Below are 16,366 nucleotides of genomic sequence, written 5' to 3' on the forward strand. Positions count from 1 at the left end.
CGGAAGGCCGTACATATGATTGTTTACCTCTTCTTCTCATCGCCACCTACTTGTAGTTCAAGGACTGGACGTAAAATCGTCACTTGTCTCAGTACCAGACTGTTGGAGTGTAACGAGCGAGTACCTGAAAAGTTCACACTAAGAATGTTTGCCAAGGCAGAAGTTGACACTTTTGTCTACAGCTTCAAAAAATATATATCTGCAGTGTTGCGGACTTTGTATCGGTCCGTCGTGGTAAATAGGGAGCTCATTCGAAAGGCAAAGATCCGTCTACGTTCCTACCCTCACCTATAGGCATGAGCTGCGGGTCGTGACCGAAAGAGCAAGATTCTGAATACAAGCGGCCGAAATGAGTTTCCTCCTCAGGGTGTCCGGGCTCTCCCTTAGAGAACGGGTGAGGAGCTCGGTCATCCGGGACAGGCTCAGTGTCGAGCCGTTGCTCCTCCGCGTTGAGAGGAGCCAGATGAGGTGGCTGGGGCATCTGATTCGGACGCCTCCCTGGTGAGGTGTTCCGGGCACGTCCCACCGGCAAGAGACCCCGAGGACGACCCGGGACACGCTGGAGAGGCTACGTCTCTCGGCTGGCTTGGGAACCCCTCGGGATCCCCCCGGAAGAGGTGGAAGAAGTGGCTGGGGAAAGGGAAGTCCGGGTGTCCCTTCTGAAGCTACTTCACCTGCAAACCGAGCGGGAAAAGCAGTAGATAATGGATGGATGGATATATGGATGGATGGATGGATGGATGGACATTGTAGAACCAACTTTGCTCTTCAATCACTCTCCATAAAATATAAAATGTATACATACGTAGGACAGATGAACCAAATTCACCTTTATTGGGGTAATATTGGACTCAAGTATTGGAAACAGGGAGTCCAATTCTGTTATTTTTCTATCTTGTTTTTTCTGTAGTCTGGAAACATTTGAGTGGGAACTATTGAGGGTGAATATCCATCCATCCACATTCTTTGTCGCTTATCCTCACAAGGGTCACAGGGAGTGCTGGGGCCTATCCCAGCTGTCAAAAGGTAGGTTGGTACACCCTGAACTGGTTGCCAGACAATCGCAGGGCACTTAGAGACAAACAGTCACATTCCCCATCACACTGACGGAGAAATTAAGAATATCTGATTAATGTTGCATGTTTTTGGGATGTGGGAGGAAACCGGAGTGCCCGGAGAAAACCCACACCGACACGGGGAAAACACGCAAACTCCACACAGGCGGGGCCGGGATCAATCCCAGGTCCTCAGAACTGTGAGGCCAACGCTTTACCATTTTCTCCATCGTGCCACCTGAAGGTGAACATAATATATCAATATTTCAGCTTTTATGCCTGGATCGTCACTTATTGAACTGATGCTGACCTGGGGCACTAACATGATTTGTAACAAAGCCTCAAATTCTATGATGGGCAAAATTGGTTTAATAACTTTAGATGCAAATTCATTGCTAACAATAATTAGATCAAGGAGATGTGGGAGGGGGGCGCATTTACACCACCAAAGTTTTCTTCTTTTTCACACTTTCAGCAACGTCCAAAGTAGTCCTCAGTCATTCCGTGCACTTCTTATTAAAAAAGAGTAAATGCATGCATGGATATGCGCAAGAACAGAGATGCAATTTTCTTTTTAAGCCTCCTCTGCCCGCTCTTCACAGCGCTGCGCTCGGCAGCTCATATTTCACTTTCTGCAACGTGAACATGCTCAGCTCTCTGTTTGCTTTTAGTGACCTGGATAGTCGGTGGCCTCGTCTAACCTGTTCCCCCACCTCATTACCCGGCAGCACAAACGTGCGGATTCAGCCGGCTGCGCAGATGCACTCGGCCTAACAACGGCGGCAGTAGATCTGGAGACTCGAAGTTACGGCTCGTTGGGTCTCCGTGTCAGGACACGTTTTGAGGCCATTCTGCAAGGAGCCCACGTATTTATTGATACGCTCAGCGTCATAGACGGGGATGCAATACAGGCACGTCATAAATCGTTATGGAAGTACGGGTCATCCCATGCCATTATCCAAGCCGCTTATCCTCACAAGAGTTGCAGGAAAGCTGGAGCCTATCCCAGCAAGCTTCGGGCGATAGGCGGACTACACCCTGAACTTATCGCCGGTCGGTCACAGGGCAGATATCGACAACATCACCGAGCGGGAATCGATCCCACGCTGCCCGCACCAAAGGCAGGTGTGCGTACCACTACACCGTCAGTGACTGGAAGCACACGTACGCGTCTTTATGTTAAAACAGTGGTCTAAAAAAAATATTAAATTGTACTGCTACAGTTTAGTGTTTTGCCAAAGCATTGATGATCAAAATCAAAGCTAACTTTATTTATTAAGTACTTTTCATTCAGTAAAATGTAACTCAAAGGCTTTAAATGTATTGGGAGGGCGGGGGAGGGGGGTCATAGGTTTTATCATAATAATAATAATAATAGTAATAATAGTCACATACAAGTCTATTTTCGTGTTATTTTCACGTATCCTCTCGAAAAGATACAACCTACAATTTGTGCAACTATTTTATTTTGTGTTCATGGTGGAAAGTGTTGAAAATTGGTCAAAGTTCTTTTATAACACAACACCTTGGTACTTGATATCTAATACGGCCGGGATGAAACTTACCCACATATTCATATTTTTACAGTTTCACACACTGCCCCGCCCAAAAAAAACTACTTTTTTTTTTAATGTTCACACTAATTGCACTAACTGCACAAGACTCTCATGTTAGTATTTAAAACAACTTTATGTCTGTATATCCTTTAAAAACAAAGGCTTATTTTGTCGTGTCAACATATTATACTTCATTATTTTAGCCTAAAATGAATTATTTGGATTCCAAATGACGAGTAAAATGATTTCACTGCCCAGCAAAAATTTATAACGCTGCACAGGATTTAAGAGGGGGTGTCTTTGTTCATCCCCTACTCAAACTGAATTAAAAAAAAAAAAAAAAAAAAGATTTCATTAGCACGGAAAAAATCAGTTGATATTAATGGTTCAAGATAGCAGATGGAAACCAACCAAACACAACACACACACACAAAAAAACCCCACACTAAAATATGTGTACTGTCATTCGAGCACAAAAGAATGAGACGTAAATACTGCGATTCACACGCATGACCAGTGGGAGGCAGTAAAGTTCTCAAAACTTGTTAAGCGGTCGCTATTGGGGCACACCCGAAGAAGAAATAGCACAAGAAACTGAAGCCACGCAAACGCCAACGATTGATCGCGGTTATGAACTTGTTCAATAAGGTCTAACAAAGATTTCTGCGTGGAAGAAAGGCGAAGCGTCAACATTGTTTGAGTTCAAAAGGACGACGTTCACGGTCGTCCTGTCGGACTGAACCCCGGAGAGCAATCGCACTTTTCTGGCTGGTAAGATGACGAGTTTGCTAACACTAAGCTGAGACAACAACAATACAAAAAGTGACAGACAAGCGAATGTGGGTCACTTACACCACGTCTACTTTTCGTTTGCCGGTCCCTTATAAAAATGAGTTGGTTAAATGGTCATCTGCAGTAATATGCGCAAATTTAACACCCAAGCTGCTAGCTTCGAACGAGCTAATGTCTGAATAGACCTCAGTTTGTCTTATTTCGCTCAGATATTGAAGTCAAATGTTTTGTCTCCTTAGATTAGTGTCTTGGCTGAGCTAATTTTATTTTTATTATTGTTCATTCATTTGATGTTTATAATAATGTACCTCTTGTTTGCATGCCCCCGTGTTCCAACTTCCAATGTCAAGAATGGCACATGATAGGCTATCACCTTCACGTAACAATAAATGATGGAAAAGTTGTCATATTGTGGTGCTAAGTGTGCTCACCGTCGTGTTTTCTGGTAGTAGTTCGAGTGTTGTAGTGCACATCTTAAATATAATATCTAAAATATTCTGTACAGTAACTTTCTTTTTGTATCTGGTCTTGTGAATGTACCGTCTTGGAATAGATATAAAATGTGTATAAAATATACAGCGGAATATTCTAAAGTTGATTGCTCACAAAGGTCGTAGGCGTGCTGGAGCCTATCATAGTTATTTTTGAGCAGGAGGCGGGTGACACCGTGAATTGGTCGCCAGCCAGTCGCAGGGCACATATAAACAAACAACCTCACTCACGGTCGCACCTATGAGCAATTTCATCTTCAATTAACCTGACATGCATGTTTTTGGGACATAGGAGGAAACCGGTGTGCTCAGAGGAAACTCACGCGGGCACTGGGAGAACATGCAAACGGCACACAGACTGGGCCGAGATCTGAACCCCAGTCCTCAGAACTGTGGGGTAGACACTCTAACCAGTTGTCCACCATGCCCCCCTCGTAAAACGTAGATAATCGTCAGTTCTGTGCACATATTTTTTTTGTTTTTGTTTGTTTACCGAGCACAGGCAGCTGCCCAGCAGGTGTGGTTATTCTTATTGATCCCCGACTTGGTGCCTGTAGATTAGAGGATAGCCTCCCTCAGCCTTCACATTGGGGGGGTGGAAGGGTCTGTCCTCAGTGTGCCTACCCTTTTTGGTTTCCTTCGAGGGGGTGGTGAAGAGTGCTCTCAGTTGAGGGGGGAAGATAGTGTGAGGAGCTCCGGATCCGAGCGCGGTTCCGAGTCGAGCCGCAGCTCAGCTCCTCCGCTTCCAGACGCGCCAGATGAGATGTATCTGTCTGCCATTTCTTCTGGTGTCCCCCAGGACTCTTTCTTGGGCCCCTTTCTCGTTGTGACCTGCATCCTATCCCCTGGGAATATTTTCCATAAATTCACTGATTCACTGGGCATCTGATTAGGATTTCTCCTGGATGACGTGTTCTGGGAACGTCCCACTCGGATGACCCCCAGGGAAGAACTAGGACATGATGGAAAGACCTTCTCTCGGATGGCCTGGCCTGGGAACACCTCCTTATCCCGCTGGAAGAGCTGGAAAGTGAGGTCTTCCTTGCTTGAGGCGAAGTGAAAGTAGATGGATCGATGAACTGTCGTTTTGTAAATAGTACGGGACTAAAACCAAAGAAATGGCCAGAAAAGCTCACCAGTTTCCTTGTCTCAGTCCGTATCAGGCGTCTTCAAATGATGTCACTTTAATTTATATTTTCTTTCAAAAATGATGCATGTCAGTCAGGTGAATTGAACTTTAAATTGACCAAAATTCTGTTTTTTTTTTTTTTTTTTTTGGGATCTATGAATGAATATGAAAGCTTCTCACTTAGTTCCATTCCGATATTGGGACAGGCGGTCAGGATGGATCCCGCCCTACTGAGGGAGAGGGAGCTCTTCAAGAAGAGAGCTTTGTCCACGCCGGTTGTAGAGAAGAGACCAACTCCGTCAGACTCTGGATCGCACAAGAAGAAGAAGGCCAGAATAGAAAAGGAGGCCTCATCGGGGTCCAAACAGAATGCTGGTGAGTGAATCTTCAGAACTTTCCGACTGAGTGTCCGCCTTTCTTGTAAGAGATGTACATCAAGTACATTTGTTTTAAACTTTATTAATTATCAGTTATTCCATGCGTTAGCCACTGTATTTGTGTGTGTGTCCGTGTCCCACACAAACGGGCAAGTTGACGGTTTACCAACCCTAACCGCAGCGACACACGTTGGCAACACAAATAGTTGACTCCAGCAAACTCATTTTCAGCATAATTTGCTTGACACATCACAGTGCAGCAGCTTGATGGTGGTGGTGGTGGTGGGGGGGGGGGTTATTTTACATTTTTATTGATCCTTTATTGAACCAGGAAAAATCTCGAGACAAAATAATTTTCAGAAGTCAAGAGACACCACAAATGGCAAAGTACATAACACGACAAAATACACACAATGAATTTTAAAAAAAAAAAAAAAGGATTAAAATATATGGCAAAACAGTGCACAAGCCCAAATACTTTCAAGTACATACATGTTTTTTTAAATTCAAATTTGGCTGGCTTTCAGATATGTTTGGGTGTTTGGATGATTAATAACTTTGTACCTTTGTACCTCTGTTTAACTGTAATTTGTGCGAGGAGAACCTAATTTCATTTATTTTTATTTATTTATTGTTCAATACCATGCCAATCCTCAATGTTCTTTAAAACTGAAAGATAATTGTCCTTAAAAAGGACGTACTTGAATTGTTGTGGTCTTTAAATGGCATTAATACAAACAATACTAGTGTTTGTCGTGATAGTTTTTGGGAAAATGTATCGTAAAAAGTTGATCGTGGCAGGCCGAGTGAGATATCTGAAGCGCAAAGGATAACACCAAAATACTGTTCAAAAAGAAATCTGCAATATAGTGGGACCGTGTCATATCGTGGATGATTACTGTATCTGCACTTTGTGATAAGTTGCAAGATTTTCGTGTTTTCAGACATGCATCCTGCGACTTTCAAAGTAAAATGATCAATGCTAATTTACTAGCGTCCTCGTAGGGTACTTTCCAGACTTGGGGATTTCAGGGTCAAGCTTTAGTGGGATGTAAATGTGTGAAAGGAACTGGTCTTTGTTTTTGTTGTGCAGTTCGTTCATCTTGCCTGTTTCCTGAGCAACGGCAACTGTTTTATCCGTTTTTGAAGGTGTAGTCCCGAAAGGGGTTAGCGTTCCGTTCCTGCTCTGGTCTTCTCTGTGGCGCTTTTACACCACCTCCGTGTGCAATTCGGGTTCATTGCAAATGCTGGTCATCAGCTTGCTGCAGTTGCCTGACCCCTCCTCCTCCTCCAGTTCTTGTTGGTGCTGCTGCTGCTGCTGCTGCGTTTTTTCCTTGGCGCAGCAGCCACAGTCCAGGACCTCGTAGAGCACGGCCAAGGCGGCCAGAGACACCACGGTGAGGATGAACAGCAGCAGGATGATGAAGCAGGCCACGTTCCAGCCATCGTGGAAAGGGTAGACTTCCTGCGGCTGCAGGGAAACGTGAGAGAGGGGAACGGCCTCGGAGTGCCGCAGCAGACTGTCGGTGTCTGTCGTGGTGGTGGTGTTGGCCATGATTCCTGGTCGGGAATAACATAAGGAGGGGGAGAAAGTTACTACTTCGTTACGTGTCCTTGACTGGGTGTGGCGAAAATGAAGAATTGATCAATAGATTACTCGTTGTTGTTTAATTAGATTTTGAGAGTTCTGAATTTCATGACATCCATCCACAATGTGGATGGTGATGATCATTCGGTTGCGTTGCATTGTGGAGACAGTTTCAACGGGGCCTGGGCTGCTTCCTCGATCCTAGCGATTGATACTAGTAGTAGTGATTCACAATAGAAGAAACAATAAATAAATCCCAATATCGATAGTACTAGTCATTCACAATAATTAAAATGAAAAAAATTGGGAAAGCTGGGCAGGGCGGATGGAGCTGAATCGGTAGAGCGAGTGTGCCCCTGACTAAAGGGTTGGCAGTTTGAATTCAGGCTCTGTCTGTATGCTGTCCATCCAAAGCTTCTTGGGCAAGACACTGAGGCCTAAAATTGTCAGAGTATTCTTTATAGTTTTCTTCTAGCCCGGCCCTAATTAAGACGCACAATTTTGATGGACCGTCAAAGCCGCGTGCCACTCAGTCATTGGCGGCGCCTCTGAACTTTATCTGGACAAGAGTGTGTCGGGCTTTGGTTTTTGCCTGCGTCTTTACAACGTCCTGTTTCTGCAACGACTCTTTTGCCCGAAAACCGAAAAAGCACTTTTGGGATATTATTGTCTGAAAATGTCCGGTGGCCACTTAATGAATTGATAGCCATGTCCGTATTGATATTGATCGATACGGGTGTCATGCGAGCTATACTTGAGTTCTTTATTTTATTTTTTTATTTTTTTGTCACCTTTGTGCACTGTTGCTGTTTTATCGACGAGGTGGCTTAGCTGAATGCGTCTGTAATTCCTCGATGCCTACACCTTCAGCGCAGCTCTTGGCTGTCACAGTACGTAGGGGGGACATTTTGCTCGGCCTGGCCCTTTTTTGTTGTGTTGATCCGGCGCCCGTCACGGGACTCATTGGTGAATAATTGAGTAGGCTCTGCCAGCCTGACCCGGCCAGAAACTGGCACATATACAAGCAGCACAGAAGGAGGGCGGTGAAGAAGAGGAATGGCTTTTATTTTTCAGGCTGAAAATCATATAACGGCAGTCTGTAAAACCGAGGTAAATTATTGTGGGAAACAATATATTCAAGCATTTAAGAAATGACGTTCGAAAACTGAGCTGCGCAAACTGTGAGGATAGAACCCACCCCCCCCACTCCTCGGCCCCAGTGGACTTCTACGTCCTACCCACGGGCAGAGTTTACTCATACAGTGAGCCCGGCAGACAACCTGGAGGTAAATATTTGTAAAAGTAATATTTTAGTCAGTGCAAGCATTACTAATAACATTCAAAGTACCCGGGGCCATTTTTCATTACTTTAGCCAACTCACTGTGCAAATTGTTTAAACCTTTAAGCAATACATTTGTACCATTTAAAATTTGTTTTGAAATGAATACATTGACAATAAATTAAACAAATGTGCAAAGGTTTTTTTTTTTTTTTTTGCAGATTTTTTTACATTTTTTAATACAAACATTTGTGTTGACTGTGAATAGTTTACATGCATTACATGATAAAATTGCTTCCCAGCTGTTTTCTAAGACCCCTGCAGGAAAAAGAAAATAAATTGTGACCCCCCCTCCCCCGAGTACTCTTCAATATAACATTGTATGTAAAGTAGAATGTAAGCCTTATAAAATTTTAATTAAGAACAAAATATATACAAAATATATACATATATATATATATCGATTTATGCTAATTTAATTTATGCCGTAGCAGAAAAAGTGAATCAATTTTCCTGAAATAAAAAAAAAGAATGAATAACCTGTTTAAACTGTAAACATTTTTGCCTGATTTAAATAGCCATATAGAATACTGAATATAACTTGTTTTTTTTAATCCCCATTTAAAAAAAAAAAAATTCCAAGGTTTTAACCGCTCGTACTATTGCAATACTACTACTACATTACTACTATAGTACGACGCCATCAGGCAAGTACTCCGGCAGCAACAAGATTAGCGATGCCATCTCCTGCAGTGGATGTGCAATTATGATTTGTTTAGTATGGCAAATCATGTTCTTCAGGCTATCTCCACTGCACTATAGCAAGTAAACACAAAATTTACTCTGATTATTTTCATTTTATTTCTCCCCGACCAACTTATTCCGAACATGAAATGTCATACATTGAAGCATTGTGCCTATCGCTAGTTCAAATATTTTGATAACATGGAAACCGCAGTGTCAGTTTGCGCACGAAGAGCCAGCCTGCATCTTCCGTTGCATTCGTGACCCTGCACAGGATAATTGTTGGAAGATGGATGGATACAAATAAAATACAATGAAACTTTGTCCCAAGCAACAGACAGAAGCTGCACATTTAACGCCTACAAGCAAAATTCCCAGTATCATTCACAGATTGTTTAAAAAAAAAAAAAAAAGGGGGGGGGGGAGAAATAAATATAGTATGTACAGATACAGACCGCTGATTCTTTTTGCTGTTATTGTTCAAAATCGTTAGGGTGTAGCATGCCAGCATCCTCATAAATAGACACACCCAGACAGACACGCACACATGACACACACACACACACACAGTCTCAGACCTTTGTAAGTCGGATACTACCACTGACCCAGTTTGCTGAAGTGAGACTGTAGGGGGGGGCGGGGGTTGGACAGGGTGCTTTGTGGTTGAAACACGTGCTTTACGTGATGATGAGTACATGCGGATTGCACATCACCTGAAATGGTAACATGGTAGAACCACACTTGGGTCAAAAGGCCAGACGCTTGGGCCCAAGAAGAGTGGACGGCGACAAATACGCTGGCTGCGTTCTCGCGATTGTCAAGTGCAAGCCAAGCCAAACCATTTGGTGTACCCCAATGTCTGGTCTACTCTATACAATTAAATTTGACATATCATGTTAATCACAACTGGATCGAAATCTTTGTTAAAAAAGGTTTACAGTATCTGAGGAAGTGAGTAACTATTGTACCTTTTACATTCGGGAAGTAAGACAAGAATGCTTTGTGTAGCTCCATTTCTGATGGGCCGAAAGTTGTCCCTACGGAAGCCGACTGAAGCAAATTTGTTTCTTCTTTAGTTCTGATATTCAAACCTTCAACGCTTTCCCAGGCAAACCTTTTTAAATTGCGGCGTTACTTTGCATCATCCCTTAAGACCCTGAGTGAGCCCCACCCTCGGCCTCCGCAAGGAGCCCCAGGCCCAGATCTCTGGAGACAAACCCGTCGGTTGTTGTGTAGGACTGCTCCGTTAATGGCCTCCATTCACTCGTCTCCTCACAGATGGGCCTCGCTCACTCCTTCATTGATTAGTCAGTCAGCTTCACTTTGCACGTCTTCTCACACACGAGCGCACGCTAATGCTTGGTAGCCGAGCAGAGGCTGAGCAGACGGCTTCATGTTTATTTGATAGTGTGCATGTTCCATCTTGGCCTGAAGGTCATAATGGCTGGCTCAGGAGCTTCTATGATGGTTTGGCGCCGTATTTATTCCACATTCCACATCCATCTTAGCGACATAAACATGAGATATGACTCCCGCCCAGTTTGAGAACAGCCTGCGTGCCTGGCATTCCCGTCGCATTCATTCCCAAAAGACAAAAGAAAAAGGGAGAAATGGAAACCCACCTGCTCGTCCGGTCTTGGGAAGACGCGAGTCGGCAGATGCTCTGGCTTCCTTTCGCTGCCCCACCTTTTTCCTCTCCTCCGCCGCTTGCCAGCCTCCGCGTTCCCTCCTCCTCAGCGCTCTGGTGCACCGCCGGGCCGCCACTCCTTGCAGAGCCTCACGGCTGAAAAAGCTCTCCTCTCGGTCATTGGCTCTTTTCCCCCGGCTTTGTCGGCGGGCCTGTCACAATTTCAGCGGCCTGCCCACTCAGCGGCTTGACGGTCGCAGCCGCTCCCGCCCGCCCCGTTAATCATTCCCGGATCAGTGCGTGTCTCCGCTCTGATTGGACCCTCTCTGCCGCCTCCGTGGGCTGGACTTGTCTCATTGGACTAGCCGCACAGAAGAGGGACCAGTCGAGGAGGCTGCAATCTCGTGCTTTTGCCGACCGCTTACAAGGAACTCTCAAGATGCGCACGGGATGAATGAATATTGAGTGCATTGTAAATTTATCTCACAATCTATTCCTGAGACAGCCAATTAGCTCTGTTTCTGATGGTTGCAGTCAAATAATAACTCAGTTTTATTTAAATTCCATGGACTTGGATTACTCAATCCTAAAATCTGTACCATTCTCAAAATATGTGATGATGCCTCTTCATACTATGTAATTCAGTAATAATTCAAATGAACTGTTTTTTTTCCCCCACTTTCATTTTTAGTTCCCGGTAGTCTTTTATAACTCATCACTGGGCTTCAGTTAAAAATTCAAGTCATACAAATATCTATTCCAGAACTGATATGCTTTTCCCCACATACTTGAACTCATCCCCTAACCCTTGTGAGATTTTAAGTACATTTGGTATTGTTTCATCAAGCGTTCTCAATTCATGTTTGAGCCACTAGTTGTCACTTGTTTTTGTTTTGGCGTTATCACTACTGTTTACGTAATTTCCGGCCTATTAGTCGCGACTTTTTTCACACACTTTCAACCCTCCGGTTTACGCGGTGATGCGACTAATTTGTGCAATTTTTCCAACGGCCGCAAGGGGGCACTCGAGCGGAAAATGTGAGACCGGTGGAATATATGTGCCGAGGAAGTGACTTTTACCAGTATCTTTTCTTTTAACTGGCCCTATTAACACCGCACTAACATTTGCATCACGCCAGTGTGTTACTGCCGCGTCTCAGTGATTTAGGTATGATTTTTTTTTTTTTTTTTAAACCGGTCCTTGTTAGTGCTGTGCTAGTGTATTGCTGCTTCGTCTCAGTGATTTTTACTGTTATGTTTTCTTTTAACCGGCCCTGTTAGCGCCGCGCTAGCGTGTTCCTGCCATGTTACTGCCGCATCTCAGTGATTTCGGTATGTTTGGTTTTTTTACCGCCCCTGTTAGCAGTGCGCTAGCGTGTTACTGCCTGTCTCAGCGATGATTTTTTTTTTTTTTTTACCAGTATATATTTTTTTAAACTGGCCCCTTTAGCGCGGCGGCGTAGCATTAGCGTTAACGCGGCAGTGCTCGCGTTAAACTGTGTGTACCGTCTTGCGGCTTTTACGCGGCTGCGGGTTAAGTATGTACCAAATGGTATTTCCTTTACAAATGTACTGGATGAGGCTTATAACCAGATGCGCTCTGTAGGCCGAGAATTGCGGTGGTCATTTTATTTCAATTTTTGCTGCGATGACTGTACGATTTATGAAATGTAATCCCACCGTAATTTTTCTCGTCTTTTTGCTACAGAGTCTAGCAACGGCAGTTTTAACATCAAGACCAGCTCCGGCTACAAGTTTGGTTGTCTTGCAAAGATAGTCAATTACATGAAGGTAAGGTGGAAATACTTTGACGCTGATCTCTTTTTCTTTTATACGCTCAAGGCAACAACAGGTTTAGTTATTCAAATACTGTAATTTTGCTCTGCCGTGATTGAGTTTGTTTAAATGGTCATGATGGCATTTCCTGATTATGTATTTTCGTCCTTGTGGAAAATGTCTCTTGTTTGGCACCCATGACATAAAAGTTTGATTTTCATGATATTTTGTCTTTCTCTCGAGATATGAACAGCTGGTTGATAATGCTATTTTCTCTCCGGGAGCACCCCATAACCTCACTCAATTTGACAAATTGCCCCACAATATGAGTATTTTATGTGTTAATCTGTCAGCACTTTGGTCAGTCTTAGAAGTGCTTAAATGACAGTATACAGTATTTTTAGAAACTGCAGTAGGGGACAAGTATATCCATTTTTGTACTCACCTGAGTGCATCATTTATTTCCTCGTATGTTCTGGTTTCACAGACAAGACATCAAAATGGCGACACGCACTTTCTGACACTCGAGGAAATTTTGGATGAGACCAAACTTCTTGACATCAGCATGAAACAAAAGCAGTGGCTGATGACTGAGGTCTGTGCGCACCAATTATCCAAATTATAGTCATTCATCGCTAAACGCTGCAAGTGAAAACGCTCGGCCGCCGGGCGTTCTCTCCTCCCCGCAGGCTTTGGTCAGCAATCCAAAAATTGATGTCCGGGACGGCACCTACGGCTTCAAACCCAAGTACAACCTGAAGGACAAAAAAGCTTTATTGAGGCTGCTGGACAAACATGACCAACTGGGCCTGGGGGGCGTGCTACTGGAAGAAGTGGAGGAGGGGCTGCCCAACTCGGCAAGGGCCATCAAGGTAACTCGTCCAACCTCAAATGACATCTTTACGTCCTAATATGGAGAATCCAGTCCTCAAACGGGTCTTTTCAGGCTTTGGGGGATCAGATCACATTTGTGACCAGACCAGATAAGAAGAAGATTCTGTTCTACAATGATAAACACTGCCAGTTTCTGGTGGATGAAGGTCAGTCATCATTTTCTCTTCATTGAACGCAGTACCTGTTTATAAAACCCTTTTTGCTCCTTGTAAACGTTGGGATTATTTTTTTTCTGAACCGATAATAAAATTCTTCCCAATCTTTGTCACCATTTGACTGTCATGGAATGCATCCTGACCAAAAATGTTGGCATGTACTATTTATTTTTTTCCAAGTATAAAGCTAAACAATTTGTCGTTGTCCTGGATGTATAAATGGTTTGAAATTGTCCTTCAATTCTATCATGTAAATTGTTGCTTTTACATCCCTCGTGGTAGAATTTCAGAAACTGTGGAGGAGCGTGCCGGTGGATTCCATGGATGAGGAAAAGATTGAAGAGTACCTGAAAAAGCAAGGCATCACCTCCATGCAAGAGTCAGGCCCGAAGAAAGTGGTCAGTATCTGGTGGCTTCTGTTCAGCTCCGTCTCCAAATATCGAGGAGGCGCGCAGGGCTCGACATTAACTTTTGCAGCTACTGCGGCTGGTGAACGTGAATCTCACTTGCCCCGTCCGAAAGCCCACTTGCCATAGCTTTCAACAAACATTACATCCTTCGATAGCAAACGTTGATCATCCTTACATCATATAAAATATAGTCTAGGTTTTGTTATCGTTTATTGCATCCGTGTGACAAAAAAATAAATAAAAACATAAATCAAAATTTTAAAAAAACATGGTAAGGGTTTGGCACAATACATTGTTTTAATACTAAATGACTTAACAAATGTCTAGTGAATTTAAAAAAAAAAAAAAAAAAACATGTCAAAACGTTGGCACAATAACAAATAAAATGACTAAATAATGACTTTTAGCAAATGACGAGTGATCAAAATGCTAAATATTTTTATTGATGAGGAAATCTAGCAGGTCATCTTCATCAGCACAACTTCATAGGAACTATGAATTGCCAATCAGTGTGTAATTTCAAACGCGCGCATTTGTTTACAATACTGAGCGGATATGTCAGCCGGTTTTCCTCTTTGTGGATCGCAGTTTCATCACAATATGTACTAATGACTAATTGTATCATATCAAAATATTATTATCGATGACAGCGCTTCTCGTTTGTATCAAAAAAAAAAAGTATACCAACTACCTCAGACTTTCTTGCCACAGACTTTCCTCTATTGTGTTTCAATGTTCAACTATTCTTGACCAAATCACGAGGCGGCCATTACGCCGTAGAAGGCGGCAGCTCGTTGGCTCGTTCAGTCGAGCTCCAGCGAATCAGAAAACTCGTATGTTAAGATGCGGTTGTCAAGTCGTTTCACGCGATGTCGGCCGTGAATTATAAAAACTTATCAACTCGGACACAATCGTTTTTTAATAAATGCGGAATTACGATGTTTTTGTGAAAATTCCCTTTTGCCCGGTCGGGCAGTCGTGCCATACATTTACGTTTGTTAAAGACAAAACATTGGGGGACAGAAAATAAATGCATTTGTTTTAGTTTTATGGCACAGTCTTCATCCGTTTTGGCCTAATCGTCCTTTATTTCGTAGAAGCGCGTCCCAATGAAAGGCATTTTATTGGGTTGGATTGAGTCTGAGTTGGGAAGGACTTTTTTTTTCCCCATGCCATAATGTACAATTGATGCTTATATTCTTTCCTGTTTGAGAATTGTACCATATTAAAATAGATTACATGTTCCTGGGAAAAAGTAATGCACATCAGTAACAAATTCTTACAACTCAAGTTATTCCCGTCACCAATTCAGAATTGGAAAAGAGGCTGAATTTCCAAATTTGCCCATTTGCCAGTGCACAACACAGTAATTACAAAAGTATGTGGAGCCAACACGAAAAGATGCCGATCGGCCCCATTGTTTTTCGAGGGCCACAATATAGTCGGCCTGATGTCGGGAAAGATGGATTCCCGTCGGTCCATCTGCCTCCAAAGAGGCGGCCAAGCTCCGCTCCGCCGAAGCTTCGATTGCCTCTCGTGTTTGGTTGCACATGAATAAACGGCAAACATTTGTTGCGCGGTATACGACGCTGCCAAGGGTGCACTGACTGCTTGCACGCTCCTTGCAGTTACCAGTTCAAAAGAGGAAGAAGCAAGCCGGTCAGCGAAAGAGACACTTCAAGACGCACAACAACCACTTGGCAGGCGTACTGGAGGACTACGCGGACGGAGTGCCAGTCAAAAAGTCAAATTAAACACGGACCGCTCACATACTGTATTATCTTATTTTGTTCCTCTTGTGGTCCTTGTGAATCGTGACTACTTGCCGGAATCCATTTTTAGCTATCGAGCCGGAAGGATGTTTGAAGAGGGGGGTGGGGGGGGGGGGGGGGGGGAATATTCAAGAGCCTTTTTTCAGACGAAGCCGTCATTGAAGGGGCCGACACCACTTTGCGAACCAAGCCGGGCTGAAATGTTTGTAAATAGTTTGCTTTGTTATACTTTTAACACCAAAGCGTGTATGTAGAGGACTTTAACTTCAGCAATGCATCGAGACAGTTCCATGTTGATGATTCTCCACCCTTGTGGGGGGTTTAAATGACTTTTTTGTCATGCATCACGTGTCATCCAGCGTGGATCAACTTTGTCAACAACAGTTAATTGTTTTACTTTGCAGGGAAATTCCATCCTGCTTTTTAATAAAATACTCCAAAAAATTTGACGTTTCTAAGACCTTCTGAAATTGCCTGGAATTATGCATTCTACATTTTGTCAAATATAAAGTGTAAGGTGTCGCACTTAAAGCTATTGTGGCTGGAGGTGAAATGTGGAAACCTGCTCAATTATCTTTAGCTATTAAAAACAAACAAAAAAAAAAGAAAATACCAGGTAACCACAGCAACACTAATGGCTATTTAGCCACGTTATACATTTTGTGTTTAAATGGTTGCCATCTACCCCATTTTATATTCTCTACACCAACAGTGACACAC

At 43.4% G+C, this 16,366-nt stretch overlaps 2 protein-coding genes across 3 annotated transcripts; one reads left to right on the plus strand and one right to left on the minus strand.

The window, feature by feature from the left end:
- The first annotated feature begins 3,145 nt into the window (after positions 1–3,145).
- gtf2e2 (general transcription factor IIE, polypeptide 2, beta) lies at positions 3,146–16,299 on the plus strand. 2 transcript variants are annotated; one of them, XM_061831185.1, is made up of 8 exons: positions 3,146–3,382; positions 5,196–5,398; positions 12,348–12,430; positions 12,903–13,010; positions 13,105–13,287; positions 13,362–13,455; positions 13,747–13,862; positions 15,503–16,299. In XM_061831185.1, exons 2-8 carry the CDS (start codon positions 5,239–5,241, stop codon positions 15,626–15,628), a joined length of 870 nt encoding a protein of 289 aa, XP_061687169.1. In that variant the 5' UTR covers positions 3,146–3,382; positions 5,196–5,238; the 3' UTR covers positions 15,629–16,299. The 2 variants fall into 2 exon arrangements, with proteins under 2 accessions (XP_061687169.1, XP_061687167.1); XM_061831183.1 differs by having other exon boundaries at positions 3,148–3,382; positions 5,230–5,398.
- On the minus strand, positions 5,693–10,852 carry smim18 (small integral membrane protein 18). Its single transcript, XM_061829984.1, has 2 exons — positions 10,635–10,852; positions 5,693–6,960 (listed from the first exon to the last, which is right to left on the minus strand). Exon 2 carries the CDS (start codon positions 6,953–6,955, stop codon positions 6,608–6,610), a length of 348 nt encoding a protein of 115 aa, XP_061685968.1. The 5' UTR covers positions 6,956–6,960; positions 10,635–10,852; the 3' UTR covers positions 5,693–6,607.
- Positions 16,300–16,366: the final 67 nt, after the last annotated feature.

The sequence above is a fragment of the Syngnathoides biaculeatus genome, chromosome 9 (genome assembly GCF_019802595.1).
Source record: "Syngnathoides biaculeatus isolate LvHL_M chromosome 9, ASM1980259v1, whole genome shotgun sequence".
Lineage (NCBI taxonomy): Eukaryota > Metazoa > Chordata > Actinopteri > Syngnathiformes > Syngnathidae > Syngnathoides > Syngnathoides biaculeatus.

What these genes read in the sequence shown, in the direction of transcription:
- gtf2e2 (XM_061831185.1), top strand. Translation starts at nt 5,239, where the DNA reads ATGGATCCCGCCCTACTGAGGGAGAGGGAGCTCTTCAAGAAGAGAGCT. An exon ending in AGCAGTGGCTGATGACTGAG is followed by an intron (nt 13,011 to 13,104) that starts GTCTGTGCGCAC and finishes TCCTCCCCGCAG; the next exon opens with GCTTTGGTCAGCAATCCAAA. An exon ending in CCAGTTTCTGGTGGATGAAG is followed by an intron (nt 13,456 to 13,746) that starts GTCAGTCATCAT and finishes CCCTCGTGGTAG; the next exon opens with AATTTCAGAAACTGTGGAGG.
- smim18 (XM_061829984.1), bottom strand. Translation starts at nt 6,955, where the DNA reads ATGGCCAACACCACCACCACGACAGACACCGACAGTCTGCTGCGGCAC.